This window comes from Coturnix japonica, chromosome Z (assembly GCF_001577835.2).
Source record: "Coturnix japonica isolate 7356 chromosome Z, Coturnix japonica 2.1, whole genome shotgun sequence".
NCBI lineage: Eukaryota > Metazoa > Chordata > Aves > Galliformes > Phasianidae > Coturnix > Coturnix japonica.
In genome coordinates, this window is record NC_029547.1 from 35,464,266 (window position 1) to 35,484,113 (window position 19,848).

Consider the following 19,848-nt stretch of genomic DNA (forward strand, 5'->3'; position numbering starts at 1 on the left):
TACTGAACACTTACAGAGACTAAGCAGTGGATGTGAGCGTAGTCAGGTGATGAGTGGTAAATTTCAGCAGTGGTGACAGTGACATGAAAGACAAATCATGTTCCACATCGCCATGCACACTTTTACAAGCACAGCGCGCAGGCTTTTACTCATCACTGGCAAAAAAACAGCATAGCTAATGGTGATGGCTACGTTGAAAAACATTTATTGCTAAGAATTTGCTCTGTCAAATACTGTTACTGTGCTCTTTACATCTGTTGTAGTTTCCAAGGCAACAAATAGGAGGTATTATTTTCAGAGATATCTACTGCAGGGCCAATGCCACACAGCATGGGCCAGAAGGACAGGGGAGACTATTTTAAAAAAAAAAAAAAAAAAAAAAAAAAAAAAGTCTTTGTGCAGGAAGATGTCTTCAAATGACCTGTAAGCAACTAATTCTAAATTGCAGTCAAAAAAACATAGAAGATAAAATCTCCACTTTTTGACTTGGGTAAAAATGGCTGTTTTCCTGAAAGAAGTTATTTTTTTCTCATTGCTGTCAGCGTTAAGTGAGAGAAGACAGGGGTTTTTTTGTTTTGTTTTGTATTTTTTTAACAATTAGACAAGTACATATTTATTGTTATGAAGACTCACATGCAAACCTTAAGTCTCTAGAATGAAGCTGTCAACACACATTGCTTCTGGTCTGAAGAAACTGCCAACATTTTTTTTTTCTCTTTCCTCTGGGAGAAACTGTGAGTTTCCACTATTACTCACTTTGCAACCACAAATCTATGTATTTGCACTTTTAGTTACCAGCAGTATTTCACTACCATCCAAACACACTTCAAAAAGCATGTTCCCACTGCTACAATGGCCAGAACCAACCGATTCAAGCAGACACCAATTTGAAAAGGACTTAAATATTACTCAGTGTGATTTTTTATTTTTTTTTATTTTTTTTACTAATGATACATAAGTACAATAAAGCATTTATTTTTCTTACTGAGTCTTTTATTCTTCAGAAATTTTAACCTTGCTGAAAACAAAGATAGTAACCTAAGCAAAAATTTATCTCTGGTAAATTAAAATCCAAAGTTCAGCATAGTTTTCAGAATGACACATCACCTGTTTGTCCCAGCTGCCAGCAACTATAAACACATTTCAGAGACAAAGAATGAAAAGTTTCTTAGTCATAAGAAATGGCACCACATTCATTTTCATGTCAGTTTTCCAATCCATGGACAACCTTCTTGGAAATTCCCTATACATCCCTAAGTAACTCCCTCCTGCCAGTCACCCCAGAAAACATATTCAAGCACTACTTCTGCAAATCCTTGCTTTTGCTGTCCTAGTGTTACTGGGTTTTTTTGTTTGTTTTTCTATTTTTTTATTTTGCAGTTAACTAGCACCTTTAAAAACAGTACTAGACATTCTCATGAAATTGAACATTACAGAAGACAGCAGATTGGACAACTGAAAATTTAGTAATAAATGGAATTACCAGATAAAAGGAATCCTGAAAACTCTATAGCATCATGATAACATACAGCATACTGATGTAATGAGCCATAACTTTGCCACGTTTTCAGTAATTCCTAGTTATCCTAACCATCCATGCTAGTCTCCTCACCCAAGAACAAAATCAGGCCTTCTCTTCTTCTCCAGACAGTCCTCCTAGAGATCCCTGTCTCTACTCTCTTCCAAGAAAAGTATAGTGAGTTGGGTGTTTTCCCATGCACTTCTAGTGCACTTAAGTGATGAGGTACATACATACAGTTTTCTGCTCATACTGGTTCTGCCTTTGTCAGTAACTCAGTTTTATTTTGCATGCTAAGTCCCCCCAGAACAGAATTTTTCCCCTTTGACTTCACCTTATTACACATTTGCTTCTCCAAACTACATCCTTAGTTCTCTTTATATCTCTATGCTTCATTCACCCATTGCTTCTCTCTCCAGCTCCAAAACAGTCCTACTTATAGCCCTATGCCATTCAGTATGTAACCTCAAGATCTCATTTTATTTAATTTAAAGCGACTAGACAGTTTCCCCTCTCCCTAAGGCATAATGCAGATCATGGCTGAGGAAGATCTGAAGTAATGGTACAGCTGCTTAGCTCTTCCCTTGCATTAAGTTATGCATTCATTTTTGCTCTCATCTGTATTTCTATTTTATAATGAAACATACAGTCTAGTTATTTATAGGCTTTCTAAGGATTAACTACATACTCATAAGAATAAACCCTCAAGAGGTTAACCTCATCCTCTTAAGCTTCACACACTGCAATCCCAGAGATAGTTGGCAACCACAGCCAAGAGAGGAAAAAAATAATCCTGCATCTTGCTAATCCTTTAGCCAGTCACCAAATGCAACAGTGAAGGGACCTCAAAGAGACCTATAACTCAATCAGTCTCAGGAGTACTGTCAGTCCAGAAGGTATGTGTTTCACAGAACTATTAGCAACCTACCTCAAAACTCAAAGACATGCCTGATGATATACTGAAACAGTGCATCTAAAAATGCAGTGCTAAAAAATATTTCAGCTTTTTGCCTATATTTCTCATTTCAGATATTTGCATAATATTCTACTTTGAAATTGTTGTAGTTAATTTTAAAGTAGAAAGATCTAACACATTTACATTGTTTACATCTAGGTAGACAGATCAATTACAACCATCCTTTACTCTTCCCAGCATGACACTTTCCAGAAAAGAATCCCTTCAAGTTAAACCACTTCTTGCACCTACAGCAGTTACAGGCGCGCCCTTTAGGCCAAAGTGGTTTTGTGCTGCGTTGTTGTAGCATTGCCTTTCTTCCACCCCCCCAAGTATACAAGTTTTTTTTTGTTGTTTTTTGTTTATTTTATGTTTTCTATTGTTTTTTATTTGTTTGTCTTTAAGTTTCACTGCTACACAGCTAGCTGGAAAGTAAAGCCTTCAAGAACATGTGGGAAAAGCATAAAGCCAAAGACATAACCATTTAGACCAAAATATCATTCCCAAATGTTCTAATCAGCTCAGAGGTTTAGCACTCATAAGCTAATCAAGACGAACTGTATTACTTACATTTTTTTCTAATGTGTCAGTTTGTTGTTTGTTTCTTTTTAAATACGTATATATATCCTTAATATACACTGACTCAAAAATTTGACTTCTATCTCTGCAAATACTCCAAAAAGAATCTGACTGCTCCACAAGGAAAACATGTCTAACCTCAGGCTGTCTTCTAACAGGATTCTATTTTTTCAAGTGGAAAGACAGTTATAAAATAAAGATGGCTGGAAAAAAAAATAAAATTGAAAAACAAACAAACAAACATCGCCACTAATTAAAGGCTTTTTTATCTTCTAGAATTCAAACAGAGCCCAGCAGCAAGAAGAACTGTGTTTTGCTCTAATTTAGGCAAGCTAGCAGGGAAACTCATGAATCACTTAGTACCAGAAAACAATGGTATTTTAAGACAGAAATGAAGAAGAAAAAAAAGTTAAATACCAACAAAAATGCCAGTTTTATCTAGTCAGGAGAAATTAATCAAGTGGACACATGCTACCGAAGTTCAGGATTCTTTCTATTCTCAAAATTGACTATACACAACTATCCTCAGTAGTATGACCCCAGAGGGTACTCAATCTTCTTCTGTTACAGAATGCTGCAGCCTATTTGCATTCTGAAAGAAGTTCCGTGATCTTTCATGCTCATAATAGACGTCTAAACCGTTAAATTACTATTTCTTTTCTCATCTTGAAAGACATTGCACTTTAACAGCATGGCCCTTCCATTGTTCTTTACTCTAAGTCAGGTCTCTAAACAATACTGACAGCTGCTATCAGACCAGGCCATGCTTTACTTCCAGTGCAGCTGCCTTGTGTAAGAACAGATAGGCTTCTGATGTCTCCTCCCCTCTGGGGAGAGGGCTTGACACACTGCATGCTCAGTGAGGGAGAGCAAAGGTCTACTGAATTGTCAACCCAATTTCATGCTATTCAGATTTTTCAGGATGCACACAGCCCCTTTCAAACAAAATCAAGCATATGTCAAGAGCATGAAACTTATTGTGCAGCACAAGATAATTACTGAACCACATAAGCCTGTAAAAGATCATTGTGACACACATCTAATTTTAGTAAAATGCACAGACATACATAGACATGGCCAAACAAATCATACCCAATGTGATGATTTCCTTAATCAGTTTTGGGCTGATGCGGCATCACCCAGAAGTCTTTCAGAAGACACAGTGAAGTGTTTACTCTGATGAATCTTAGTCTATTTAAAAGTGAAAAAGCTGAGGCTACTACTCCTGTTCATTGCGTATGGTATTTGTAGATCACTATTGTTTTAAAAAGGCTTTCACGCAGGCTTAAAAGAAGTGAATGACATCATCAGGATATAAGACTTGGTTTGGCTTGGCAGCACTACCTCAAGTTCGGTAGAATTGTTTTTAAATACACTTTTAATGCATACTTCCATTTACTGCATATAATCTTTAAAGGTAGCTCATTAAAAAGGGCTTTCAATTTTCATTGTAAAGGACTCATTTTAAAAAAAAAAAAAAAAGGAAGAAAGTACAGTTCTCTAATCTTTGCTAATCGAGTATCACAGATGTACATGTGCTGTATGAATACCTGATTTGATCTTTGAAATAAAGCAATTCATTACACAAACAAAGAACAGAGGAGATTGTGACAAATACAGATGTAATTGTGTGGTTTTTAGAATGTGATTAGCAAATCAACTAAGTAACAGCCAAATTTGATATGCAGGGGAAAAAACAGCTCAGATTTGAAAGGTAGGGGTATGTTTATGCAAAGCTAATCTGTCAAGTGTAATAAAGCAGCTTGAATAAAATTTAAGCTGAAAGTCCACTGAAGCTCCCCATTTCAGGGAGGAAAAGCTATTAAGAGGAAATGAAGGTCACCCTCCCAGTTTATTTCACCTAATTGACTGCCAATAGCTTACCACAGACAAACCGACTGCAGATCTGCAATTGAGAAACTGATGAAAGGAGAGTTTTCAAGCTGAGGCTCATTCTTTTAATCCTCCCTTGCTCTTACTTTTCTTTTTTTTTTTTTTCTTTTTTTTTTTTTTCCATCTCCAGTTGGGATGTAATTTTAAGCACAGATGGATTAACTGGTTCCATTGTCTGCAGACGTCACTGGACTATGGCACTGTTAATCCATACAGCAGCATGTCTAATTATCATTACAAAGTGTCTGAGGGAACCATAAAGACCAGCAGGGCATCTTCTCACAAGCAATTAACATAAATTGATAAATGAGTAATTTGAATCTGCTCAAGGCGCTCACATATGAATAAAATCAGAAAGGACGGCTTCTTGTTTCAGCTACTTCTTTCACTTAGTCTGGAAGGGCAGAAAACATGAGAAATATTCTAGACTTAGTGGGGGGGAAAATGAACTCATGAAGTGGAAGGAATGTATGGTTCAGAAAGTTCATTAACACAAAACAAATGATTTGTGATTGACAAACAGTCACAAGCAAGTAGAATTAACTAATTTCAGCTTATTTAAAAGCACAAACTTGGTGAACGGCTATTAGTGCCCTGTGTCAGTCAATTAATACTACTTCAAAAGCAAGTGAAGTTTCTTTTCAGTAGCTTGCTAATTTAAAAATTATGAAAAAATCACAAGAAGGCAAAAGAAAGAAGAATGAATAGTTGTACAGGCTGCAAGGACTAAAAGAATGAGGAAAAGGTAACTACCTCAACTGACATACAATACTTACAGATAAACAAACAACAGTCCTAACACTGCATTTCTTGCAGTGAAAGTTGTTCCACACAGCATTCTAAGCAAACTATTAACTTTATCCCTGATAAAATCTATGCAAGGAAATCAAACATACTTGAGCTACACTGAGCACCAAAACAATGTTAGATGTCAAAACATTAGGCTTATTTTAAGAACAGTAAAGCGATAATATATGAAAGCAAGTTATACACACTGTAGGAGGTAGACCTGGAAGGCCACGTACCCCGATGATGGCATTCAGTTCAGCCATGGTCACTTGTTTGGCACGTTCTACAGCTTGAGCCACTTGCTGCTGATGCTATTAAAAGAAGAAAGGACATGAGGAGGAATTTGTGAAACAAATAAAACTAGGAACAAAAATATCTGAACAAGCAGTTTCTCTGGAGAAGCTCAAGCTGCTTGCAAGATACACTTCATGCAGGTAAAAAGGGAACAGTACTCTATTTCTCATCCTTTCCATCAAAAGCAAACAACAGCCCTGAAAGTAGGCAATTCATCTCTCCCCCAGTTCCACTTCAAAATTAATTTTCTGAAAAAATGAATAATGATTTTCTAATAGAGTTGGCAGTACAATAACATCAGCTTCATACTAGAAGTAATTTCAACATTTATAAACTGCGTCCACAGAGCAAAATCTACAGAAATCTTAAATGGGAAGAGTAAATGCTTCACTAAATTCTAACTTGAACTACAAATACTTTTTGTAAACTGTAGAGTTTGAAAAGGCATGCCCAAAATAACACCCTTGAACACATAGCAGCAGCTGACTATAATATGCTACAATCACAGTCATTCAAAACCTGTAACCTTAAAGAGCATTTTGCATTTGAGATAACTACTCAGCTTTTACACTAAATTTTGATATAAATGAGCATACTTATTTTCACTGGAAGCACATTCAACAACTGAATATCAAATACATAAACACCACAATCAGAAACAAAAGCATTTTGTTGCATTGATTTTTTATTATTATTATTATTATTATTTATTAAAGTAAAGAAAAAAGTAAAAATACTTCCCCCCTCCTCTGGGAATGAAAAAGGATGAGCCATTGTCAGTAGTTTAACTCAGATTTGCCAAACCAAATTAGCAGGGGATTTGCACACTTCAGCTATAACAGATGTTCCCTGCACTTGTTCATTGTGATAAAATTAACATCTTAAAACTAGCTAATTTGCAAACAGAAAAGCAACATAATTGCACTTTCACAGCTGAACAGTTTTACTTACTTCCTGAGACAAAAATGGGATGACTTGTGCACAAATTGTATTCAATCTCTTGGCGATTTCTGTCTACGGAGGAAAAGTAAGTATTTTGATTAAAATCATGTTTTCTGCTAGTTCTCACATATCAGCCACTGTACGGGATCGTATTAGGTTAACACTGTGGAGTAAATAACAGAAATCCATGTCTTAATACCACTACAAATACAAATAGTTAATATTTAAGTCTAAATGAGAACAGAGATTTAGTTAGCTACTCTGGGACATCTGCTATGTCTAAAGCACCTAATCTGTATACAAATTTAGCTACGTACAAGGGCCAGATTTGTGCCTAATGAACAAGAAAAGCATTTTTGAAAAACATTAAGTCCACAATAAAGTCTTTTAAAACTAAGATTTATTGTTACTTGAATTACTAAGCAGCCTAACATGGAGCTGACAGGCATGCAAGAAGAATGTTTCTTTCATGATCAATTTTTTCTGCCAATTAAAAGGCAATCTTGGTTTTCTTAACGGAAAGAAAACTACAGGAATACAAAATACTACAAGAGAAGCAATGAAGAATGGGTAAGAAAGATACAAGCTTCTAAAACATTCTTACTAAGACAGAATTAAAGTAAGGACATCCAGGGTGGAAAAGACAAAGGTAGTCATTAACAACAAATTAGTGAAACCATGAGTAGCAGGAGAACAATAAACCTGTGTAGTAACAGTCCTGTGCTAAGAGCAGCTCAGAATCACTCTATCTATCACTAAGCCTTAAACAACTGTCCCTATTTTTCAGTTTTGTTTTAGGATATAAATGGGGAAAATCGCTGATGTCAATTGTCGGCCAAATGTCACGCCAAAACCTGAACAAAGAGAAACTCAAGAAATTTGGATGAAAACACTGGTAACTTATCTGCTGAGCCTTTGTTTGAAGCCTTCCAATCACTCCAGATTTCTTACAAAGACACTGAGATGTGCTGATGCTTACATATCAGACAATCAGTAATTAGAAAACAAAAGCCTCACAGTGTTTCTGTATGTCCAGAGACATGTGACTTGACCTGGTGGATCTCCTGAACACTTCAGAGATCATTTCTTTCTATGCAAAGTAGCTCCTTCATGAATGGTCAATGAGGAAACAGCTGCTTTCCAGCAAACCTCTCTCCCGGCAACAACGTGGATGAGTCTCTGTTCTCAATAGAAATATCTACCCTCTTACACAACTCCAACCAGCAAGTGACTTTGCTCCATTTCTGTTTTATTTGGTCTATGAGCATAAAAAAATAAATCATTCCGTTCACTGGTAGTAGATAAACTATCACCAAAAACAGCATAAATGAGTTATCAGCATTACCAAATTACTGGCAGATCTGTAAGTACTTTAAGTCTCCCTTAATTCAAGGGAAAAAAGACGTGTTTAATGGTTGCGAAAATTTGTATATTGAAAGGCATTTTTCCACATGCCTTGCTTAAAGGATACAAACATTAAGCTATGAAAAGACCGTTACACAGCAGTCTTACTGTTTGAGATGAGGTGGTTAATTTCCAATAACCCAGTCTTAGGCCAACAGATTTAACTTTGTTTTCAGAAGCTAAGATGAACTGTAGCAGGTTTTAAGTGGGAAAATAAGCAAAACAGGACAGAAGTAATTTGGTTTACCCTAAAAAGTTGTTTCAGACTGTATGAGCCACACAAGAGTCTATTCCAGAGTTTTGAAAAGTATCCTTATTGTAGTTGTGAAAAGTCTGTTTTCAGTGCAGTCTAGAAAGCATGCAAGTCTGTCATGGTTTTGTTATTTTGTAATGTTGCTATCAGTATTCCACATCGTAGCATCATGTAAAGCATGGATGATTTTGCCAAATGTGCAGTTCACAGAAGAAGACTACATATCCCAGAGAACATCACGGTCAAGGATAAGTCACGGGACCAGGACACTATATAATCTCGTTCCCAGTCTGGAGCTCTCTCTCTCGAACTTCTCGGGGAATGGGATGCGTTCCAGCCATGTCACCTAGAGTTCACAGTAGGCCTCTCGGTTTTTGGGGATTCTCTCTCTCTGTTTCGTTCAATTTATTAGCCTCAATTATATTATATTGTGTTATCTTGTATTCTGATATCATATTTAGTAAAATAAGTTTTCCTCCTTAGATTGCCGCTGTTTTTATCCCATTCCCTTTTTTTCCCTTCCTTTCCGGGACCGGGGGCCCTATGGGGTGGCTCCGCCCTGTCATGGACATAGGTAAATCTAGGTAACCCATGACAAAGTCATATACATTACTGAGCTTACTTACAAGGTCCCAAGCATCTGTGATTAAATAAATACAGAACTGCACACTAATACAACAGCACATAACATCATGTGCTAGTTACCAGTTGTGAGGCACAACAATTACACTTTTAAAATTACTTCTTTTCTATAATAAAACCATAAAAATAAATAAATAAATAAAGGATCAGACAAGCCTGGAAGAAAGGCACATAATTCCTCTGAATTACAAACAAGGCACAGAAAGAAAGAGCTACACTTGCCTCTGCTCTGCATTGTAACATTCATCAGAGACTGTGTAAATATTGAAAAACTAGATTTGAACCCTGAAAGAGGTGCACCCTCTGTTAATCTTTTTGTGCTTGTGTCAGTACTAGAAACAACTAACTTAAGAGGGGAACCGAAATAAAGTATCCTTCTGAATTACAGAACGGCTTGGGCTGGAAGGAACCTCAGACACATTTAGTTCTAAGCCCCTGCCTTGGGCAAAGCTGCTAACTGCTATATGAGACTGCCCAGAAACTCAACAAGACCAGCCTTGAATGCTGCCAGGGACGAGGCATCCACAGCTTCTCTGGGCAACCTGCTCCAGTGCCTCACCACAATTTGAAGGAAAGAATTTCTTCCTAACAACTTCTGAAGCAAGGCATCCATCATATATAAACAACATCTCCTGTTTACCCACAGTTGTGGGTAAATTTAAGTGTAGAAGTCATAAACAAGTGCTTGTTTAAAGATGTGCTGCTGCTGCTATAAGAGTCAGGTAATAGGCATTCACTCTGGAAGAAAACTAAAATTTTCTATTCCACACCTCATAACAGAAATCTGCTCATTTTTAAAAGGCAGTCTGCATCATGGCACTCTTTCCCAGACACAATTAGATAAGGTACTTAGAATTATTTATCTACTAGCAGATCTCTACAACTTTTCTTTTTTCTTTCCCCCTCCCTCTCTCTCCCTCCCCCCCCCCCCCCCCCCCCCCCCCCCCACCCCCCCCCCCCCCCCCCCCCCCCCCCCCCCACCCCCACCCCAATAACTACTAAAAAGTACTCTTACTTATAAATATGTTTTTAAAATATCTTTGTTCTCTAATGAGTTGGTTAAACTAGGTACTAAAGCAAAATTCACTTAATCTTCACCATCAAGAGGTATTTTTTTTCAGCGTTGAGAAAAAAGAAAGCTCCATACATTTAAATACAAATCAAGATGGAATAAATTTGAATAGGTGTATATACATACATAATTATTTATGTTCTGTCTTGATCAGCCAAGTTGTCCTAGACTCATTCAAAGAAGTTTTTTGGGAAAATGTGTATGCATATATGTCAATCAAGATAGAACATATATAGTTGGTGACATTAAAGCAAGCTATATTTTTCTAAGTTAGGGCTCATACACTTAATAGTTTAAAAGTACTTATCAGTTACTTTCAGAGGCTTCACAGTATAACATACCTATTATCTAATTGCTGATCTTGAGCCATGAAGAACAGTCAGAAGGAGGAGTAAACAAAGAAAATTCTGCAGAAAGCTGCACGGAGCAGAGACAAACGTCTAATTGCGTATGTTCTTCAGCCCTTTGGTAAAGCAGACAGTAGAAGCCTGCATCTCTCATGAAAGCTCTCCTCACTCTACAGCGGCTCTTAGCAAGTCAACTGAAGAGCCCTTAATTGTTTGTGTTCTTAATGCACAACCTCTTGAATGCATTCATTTTTAATAGAGGGCTCGAGTGTGGGGCCAATCAAAGAATGACAAAACTACATCATTCACTGGTTCTTGCTGTTGCAATGATTGTCTTTTGATTTATTTGCAAATGACAAGCTTGTCAGACCTCTTACTGAAGTGTCACCCTCCTTTCTGAAGTATCATTAAAAATTAACCTGAAGGAATTCAGCTCCATTTTGTAAAATTAAGTTGAGCTTTATTTTTGGCTTTACTAATCCTATTTTTTTTTTTCTATCATTCCACATAATTAAGGACTTCAATGTTTTGACCTAACATTGCCAAACTCAAGTGTTCCTACTTAGATTTTTCTCTTGCTAAAGTAAATTCTTAACATAATGACATAGAACCAAGCAGCCAGGTTAGTTACTAAATATAATATTCATTTAAGTATCAAAGTGTTTTCCTGTACAGTAGTCTATACTTCAGATCATTTAATGTTTTGACACCCCGTGCATTACAAAGTACTGTGTAAGATCTCATACTTAAATCAACACAATTTCTTAAGAAAATACAGAATTTTCGCACTGGAAAGAAGCAAGAACCACATTTCTACCCAGATTTCTTACTACACATAGCACATATTTCATCACTCATAAAAGAAGCCCTAGCCTGTAAGAGTCAGCACCCTCCATTCTGACTGAAAAATGCAACTTTCACGTGAGGAACATTAGTTTATCAATCATCAGTTTCCAGAGTTTTCAACAACAGCTATGGTTTTGCTCTAGTTGGCTCCTCCCATATTTGTTACAGCAAGAACTAGCTACAGCAACTACAGTAATCTAAAGCAAAAATTAAGTCTTAGAAGACTTTATTGTGACAATCAGCTGTACTATGACAATAGTTGCTTCACTTGTTTTGAGACTGCGTAAAGCTGTCCTATCCAGGCCTACCATTACCAAACAAATATTTATTAATATTTTTATAATATTTAACAATCTTAACAATATTTTAACAATTATTAATGTTATTAATATTCAATATTGATATTAATATTAAATAACCAAGCCAAAATAGGCCATTGAGGCTTTTTTTTTTTTTTTCCAGATTGCATTTTTTAAAAGCCAAAAATTTGATCTCTATCAACATTTCTTAAGGTCAGCTATCTGCACCTTCATTAAACTCTTCCTTACTTCAATGATTTCAAACCAATTTTCAAAAAATAAAAAATAAATAAATAAATAAACATCTGTTACTAAATTTGGAGGTAAACAGCTTAGCAGAAATGTTCAGAAACATCAGAAAACTCAAGAAAAGTAACATATGAAAATTGAAAGTTATTATGATAATGAAAAAGCAAGTCCTAATCCATTCAATAAAATCAACCTGCCTTTAATGCACAGAAAAGAATATACTCTCAAATCATATTCACAAAAGCTTTACAAGTTAATTCTGAAGTACTATGCCTCCATTTAGACTTTCAACACATAGGTAGCCAAACAACACTGAACTCCTTCTGGAAGAAGAAAATGGACTTATTGACATTTATAGCATGTAACACAGCAACCCAGTAGGGAGTAAAAGTTAATATTGTATTTTTGTTCATTACGGAATTATTTGAGATGATCTGGAGTAGGAATGAGGAGGAAAATCAAAGGCTATGAGAATGTTACTACTCACTTGACCTCAGACCAATTTTCATCCGCATATGTCTAACAGCATGTGGATAAAAGTCCTCTTTATGGAACATGCTTGACCATTTTTAATGCCAGCAACAAACCAGAACCAGCTGAAAACTATGTCTATGAAGTCCTTGGGTAAGAAACTGCAAGTGTACAATTTAGTCTTTAACTGTTAGTACTCATTATTTTCCTGCAGAAACACTAGAACAACCAGCACTGAAGTGCTGCAGCCTTTGTTCTTAATGTGATTCAGACCTTCAGAGACAACAAAAATCACACCTATTCATAGAGCACATTAAAAAAAAAAGGGGGGGAAAAAAAACAAAAAAAAAACCACACACACACGCAACCAACATTTTGCAGAGTATAACTTCTAATTTTGCCATGGTAAGGCTTAAAAAAAAAAAAAAAAAGAAAGAAAGAAAAAGAAAAAGGCAATATGCCATTTAGAAGTTTAGGCCCCCATAGTATATCAGTGTCAAACAACAGTGTGTCAAGCTAAAATTCAATTCAGGTAAGTGCCACTGCCAAATTTTCTTGTTCCCAGACGTGCTCTAAAATTATTTTATTGCTTAAAATTTAATTTGTTCCAACTCACGTCTCCATGACAACATTGGCTAACCCTGCAAATCATTTGGGTAATTGGATATCTTATCTTTCAATTGCTCACAAATCAAATGATTTTGCTAGAACTGAAGCAGCCAATCAAATTTACTGGTCTCCTGAGTAACAGACCGGGAGAAGTAGCCACATTCATCTCCCCTTTACAGCCATATTCACCACCATGCGACAAACTGTGGAAGTTGGCCTTCAAACTGTATTTTAAATTATAAACACTGTCATTACTAACATTCGAACCAATAGGAGGAGGAGGGAAGGTTTATTCTCAACAGGCAGCTGAAATTCAATCTGACAAGCAGCAGTGGGTAGCATTCACTTCAGCGACAAGAACAATCTCTGTATTTTGGGGATAAGCTGTCAGTTTAACATGACACATCATTAACAAATAGAGTTTTCCTTCTGCCCCATGTTTGTACTGCTCATTTTAATCATGAGGTCGGCCACCCACGAGATGATGATATTAAAACCCCAGAAGACTGACATGAAAAATCTTTAGCTATTAAAAAAAAACAAAACATTACCATATTGCAAGTGGGAGTGCAGAAAGGAATAAGCAACAGAAATATTAACAGAACAAAATCCTCAAAATGACAAAGTTGCAGAATGACAGATAATCTCTAAATGTACACTTCTTACCTAAACTACATTTATCTGAAGCCTCTTTTGATGTTAGTTTATGTTACAGAAAGGTCATGTTAATTTAAACATAAGCTGGATCTGATGCACATACAAGCCAACAGCTACATTTAATGAACATCTACTATAGATTTGAACTTTGTTCAACTGTAAAGTAACTGGATATATTTCAGATGTTAAATTTCAGTCCTTTCTATTAAAATACAGATTCTGTGCAGCCTTCATTGAACCACTGTAAACAACTGCCCATCCCATCTGCAGCTGTAAATGCAGTTGGAACCTAAGTCAACTGGCAACAGCAAAGCCGTTGTGTGAAAGGATCACTTGAACATCCTGACATCTTCACTATATTAAGACTTTTCTTGGCTAAAATTGTCTAAAACGAGCCATTATAACATTTCTCCTTTAATCCAACTTCAGTTCATCTTGCATTCATTCAAATCTTAATTCTGCAGCTTTGTTTCCATGCCTATGCTAACCTTCAATACAAAGAACTGTTTAAATCTCTGAAGCCAGCAGAGAGCTTTTAATTTACTTCCCAGTTGTTTCGGAGCACACACATTTACTCAGATTTCATGAGATGGCAGAGCAAGTCAGAGTCTGACTGATCCAAAAGAGAAAGTCTCACCGCCTTCACTTCCAGAGGCACGCACTGATCACCTTATTCCAAAAGCACTCCTGGAGATGTTCAGAATCGTCCAACATCTCAGCTCACTAGTTGAGCAGAAAACATTTCTACAGGAAAAAGGAAAAGGACCAGCTTAGCAGATCAGCAAGTTAAGGAGGCTAACAAGAAGCATCCACCAAGTAACAGCTGTTCAGGGAAGCACACGAAGAACCTAACTGAAAGCAGGGGGAAACGCTAAGCCAGATGAGCTCCTCCCATCCCACACATTCTTCTTAATTATCAAACATGTTTCACGTTATTGCTATTGGGGTATTAAGAACTAAACTAATACAAGAATAGCTGAGCAACACAGCACTATATAAGAAAAAGGAAGTAACAAAAAGAATAAAAGAAAGGTGTCATAAAAACAGCATAGCTACAACTGCTACACCTTACAGAAAGGAAGCCCATTCCCCTGGCTCTTCATCTGATTTAGGATACACTTCAAAAATCTTTCCTATTTTGCTCTCAATCCCACAAGCTACAACCAAGTTTTTGCACACACTCTTAAAGCACTAAACACAGACAGCCACTTTATTGGGATGGCCAAAGAATGTCAGAGGTATTATATAACTGTGGAAGTGCCTAAATCTATGTAGGCTTTGAAAATGTAAAAGCATAATGTACCTCAAATCAAGCACATACAATTAAAGTACTCAAGATATGAACAAAACTCTCTGTTGGGATTTAGTCCTTATCAACAATCAAGTAAAACTACAACAGCATTGGAATCTGCTCTTGAGTAGAACAAAGAGCATGCCAACTGGCAAAATAAGCAGTACCACATATCACAGAATCACAGAATTATCAAGGTTGGAAAAGACCTAGAAGATCATCTAGTCCAACCATTACCAATACTTCCTGGCTAAATCATATTCCTCAGTGCCACATCCAAGCGTTTCTTGAACACTCCCGTGGTCGGTGACTCCACCACCTCCCTGGGCAGTGCATTCCAATGCCTGACTACTCTTTCCGAAAAGTAATGCTTCCTAATGTCCAGCCTGAATCTCCCCTGACGCAGCTTAAAACCATTCCCTCTAGTTCTATCACTGATTACACGAGAGAAGAGGCCAACCCCCAGCTCACTACAACCCCCTGTCAGGAAGTTATAGAGAGCTATAAGGTCTCCCCTGAGCCTCCCCTTCTCCAGGCTGAACAATCCTAGCTCCCTCAGCCGCTCCTCGTAAGGCCTGTGCTCCAGACCCCTCACCAGCTTTGTAGCCCTCCTCTGAACACGTTCCAGGGCCGCAATGTCTTTCTTGTAGTGAGGGGCCCAAAACTGAACACAGTACTCAAGGTGCGGCCGCACCAATGCCGAGTACAGGGGGACAATTACCTCCCTGTTCCTGCCAGTAACACTGTTTTTGATGCAAGCCAGGATGCCGTTGGCCTTCTTAGCCACCCGGGCACACTGTCGGCTCATGTTCAGCCGAGCATCAATCAGTACCCCCAGGTCTGTTTCCTCAACACAATCCTCTAGCCACTCTGCCCCAAGCCTGTAGCGCTGCCCAGGGTTGTTGTGGCCAAAGTGCAGAACCCGGCATTTGGTCTTGTTGAACATCATCCCGTTGGCTTTGGCCCAGCCCTCCAGCCTACCCAGATCCCTCTGCTGGGCCTCTCTACCCTCAGGCAGATCGACACTCCCTGCCAATTTGGTGTCATCCGCGAACTTACTGAGGGTGCACTCAATGCCCTCATCCAAGTCATCAATAAAGATGTTGAAGAGGACAGGTCCCAGCACCGTCCCCTGGGGAACACCACTCATGACTGGTCTCCAACTGGATTTAACTCCATTCACCACAACTCTCTGGGCCCGGCCCTCCAGCCAGCTCCTTACCCAGCTGAGAGTGTACTCATCCAACCCACGGGCTGCCAGCTTTTGTAGGAGAACAGCATGGGAGACAGTGTCAAAGGCTTTGCTGAGGTCTAAGTAGACCACATCAACAGCCTTTCCTTCATCTATTAGACGGGTCACATCTATATCAAGACAAAGGATAGAAATACAGAGAGAAAAAAAACAACAAAACTCAATACAATACACTACATTAACTAAGACTTCAGGAACAACTATCAAACTAAGCTGAATTTAATCAAACATGTCACACGCACTTATGCATTTCAGATGCAATTTCACAGTTTTACAATATTTGCTATATTCACACATGAGATTCAAACACCTCAAGTCACTGAAAGAATTCCAAGCCTTAGTGGTGTGCTCATATCAATGGTTCAGATGCTATCAGGTGATTTGCTAATCAATAACAAGTTAAGAGGACTGACAAATTTTGTTAGCTGTTATCAGAACTAGCTGCCACACAGAATTTGGAAGGTATAACAGTGACTTTCATTATGTGGGGAAAGTGAGATTTTGAAGTCTTTCAGCAAAATCTTGGAGATATGCCAATAAATTTCTTTCCTTTTTGATTATGTTCTGTTTATATTCTGCTCACAGGATTCAGAAAGTGAAGGTGCCATCTAGATTACATCTTGTAGACAAGAACTGATTTAAACTGACCAGACAGAAAGTAATTTGAAGTTGACAATCACTATGCAGTTTATAGTCACTGGTACAAGGCAGAATAATAAGGCTATCAAGACTTCTGGAAATCAGATGTGAACTAGTTAAGTTCATCTTTATAGGATCTGTTATTGAAAGATAAAATGCATTATGGAAAGCAGATGAACTCTTTATGAAATAGTATTCAGGATATGCACAAAAATTAACACATCTGAGAATGGAACAAGAATGGACAGAGGAAGAATAGTAAGGAGGAACTGTGCCAAGAACCTATATCACAAGTTTCTAGATGAGGTTGTACAAACAAGGAAGCATGCAAGAAGTGAAAACTATGCCAGGTGACGCAGTGTAATTATATACAGCATAAGCACATAGTTACAGAATTGTGTGCCACTACTAAGTTATGCAAAAGCAAAGCTGGTGCTTAGCCATATGGCATACTAAGAAGAAAACAAAGAAGGTTCGATTCCTTCATTTACAGGAGGAAAGAGATGGTCAAAAGACACTGAGGCTGCCAGAAACATTTTTTCTTAAACTTTTTTCACCCATCTTAGCTATAAAACAGAAGTCTTCAAGAACATAATTTATATTAACTACTAGCTACCTAAGGTCAACACTGCAGCTCAAACAGTAAAGGAAAAGAACTCGAATGCTTTGATCAAGTTAACCAAGGCAACTGAAGTGTACTAAGAAGTACTAGTGTAGTAAGAAGCACTAAGTGTACTAGCAAAGCCTGCGCTATTGAACACCTTGCAGAGCCTGCAAGTGTCAGGCAGAAAGGAAACTACATATAAAAGAACAGTGCCTGATAGAGAGAAAACACCTAGTGAAAGAGCAAAGATAGTCCAGCTCCATTCAACTGTTCAAGTCTGAGGCACTAAAATGCCTTTCAACTAGAAGTATCTTGGTGAAGCAGGAAGACATACTACAACTTGTAGAGATTTTACAACAGTAAGTAGTATCTAAACCAAATAAATTCCAAAAAGGTCAGTCCTCTATGGCTTAGCGACACTGCTCTGCCTCCGCTAAGAATTTTACACTAACAGTGTAGCATTCTTAAGAACAATGCAAACAGAAAAGTTCTGCTAGAACTTCACAAGAATGTGCATCAAAACTTAAGAAGTTCTGTGTGGATGACTGGACTAGTATTTTTCAACTTTGGAACTAATGAACATGAAACTCTCCTTACCTACCCTAATCCTTATTTTACAGAGGGTTGCAAAGAAATGCGTAACATGCTAGGGGAGAGCTTCAGAATTGACTTTGCAGTGAAAGAAAAAAACAACTAGGAAAAACAAAAAGGATTGGGTCTGAAATAGCATAAAGAACCACAGCATACATAAACAGAAGTGAATAAATAAATAAATAAGGACAAAAGAGGCCCGAAAAGCAATCAACCTCTCTGTCACAGTAGATCAGAAGTTGAAATTATTTTGCAGTATGCTGCTGGTAAAAGGCTGCCACCACAGTCAATAGTAAGCTAAGCAAATCTTCTGTGCTACTCAGCACTGTGTTCCCTCCCCTGGAGTATGTGCTTATTTTGGGCACTACCCTTCATCTGGGCAAAACCACTCAAAGAATGAGCATTAGGCAGCAGTAGTCCACAAAATGCTTCTGGAAGAAAAAAGGAATAATCATCTTTTCCTTTCCGCAGTGACAAGAATGCACAGGGGGAAAAAAAAAAAAAAAAAAAAAGAAAATGAAAAAATGTTACTGTAACTTAAAACACACTATTGTTACAGAAAGGTACTGTTACCCAGACAGCCTGAGAGTGGTTGCTATTTCTTATCTTCAGCAGCACCAGATCAGACAGGTACCCTGTCAGAAATGGCACTGCCACAACTGATTCTACTAGGCCAGAGGGAGGGACCAAGTTCTCTCTAGAACTGCCACCTGACAGCATCTATTTCAGTGTAATGAAAAAAGTTTAAAGGCTTCCCCCCTAGGTCTTCTTAAAAAAGTTTTTTTTTCTTTTTCTTTACTTAGCTTGCAATTTATGTCCCTTATTTGAGACAGCAAGATATCTGCAAAGTAATGGCTGGCAACCTTATAATCAGTTATGGCAAAGCCACAAAAGAATGACATGCTTGTTATTTTTCCCAAGAAAATCTGGGTTTACTCCCTGTCCTCCCTGAGATTTAATTCAAACTTCTGCATTTAAAGAGTGAGGTTGAGATCATTATATAATGACACAAAGACCATGGCAACTCAGGGGTTTGGGCATATTTAAAAAATAACTTCATAACTAAGCAGATTGCCAAAAATCTGAAAGCAGGTAGTTTTTTATGAAGTCCTTTGGTTTTCTTGACCTGACAAAAGCATATTTTCTTAGAATTAGTAACTAATCAAGGTGCAGTCAAACAAGCATACACATTTTTGCTGCTCCTTTTTCCAAAACTGAAAGCTATCTTTTTGTTTTTGATTACTAATCCACAAAGAAGCCTCCAAAATGGAAAAATAAATAAATAAATAGATATATAGATAAAAAAAGAGGTGGCAGCATTTTGTTCTCTAAATCAATTTTTTCCTCAGCCATCAACTAGATGTTCCAGCACAGAGAAAGAACAGTCCTTCCCTTCTAATTCAAAAATCTATACTACCATTGCCCTTGCAAACTGCTAAACAAGCAGTATCAGCAATTCACTCGTGTTCTGTAATATATTTACTGCAAATCCCAATGGCTTGACTCCTAATGCACTTTTCTATTGTGTCTGCTCTTGTCAATACACTGACTGGTCACCTTACAAGTAAGTTACTGTGACTGGCTGTTTACAAAAACATCAAAAAATCTTCAAGATTAAGAAAAAAAAAAAACAAAAAAAACACAAAAAGGA

The 19,848-nt window shown here is 37.5% G+C and overlaps 1 protein-coding gene across 5 annotated transcripts in view; it reads right to left on the minus strand.

Moving 5' to 3' along the window:
- The window catches only part of TLE1 (TLE family member 1, transcriptional corepressor), a 70,740-nt gene that overhangs the window by 41,314 nt on the left and 9,578 nt on the right, over positions 1-19,848 (minus strand). For 2 of the 5 annotated variants that reach the window (XM_015849199.2, XM_015849198.2), the window contains exons 5-6: positions 6,981-7,043; positions 5,972-6,046 (exon numbers count right to left, since the gene is read on the minus strand). In XM_015849199.2, the coding sequence (XP_015704685.1) occupies positions 5,972-6,046; positions 6,981-7,043 (138 nt within the window). Of the gene's footprint in view, positions 1-5,941; positions 6,047-6,980; positions 7,044-14,457; positions 14,501-19,848 lie in introns of those variants that run through there. The other 3 variants (XM_015849197.2, XM_015849196.2, XM_032441259.1) reach the window with 2 other exon arrangements.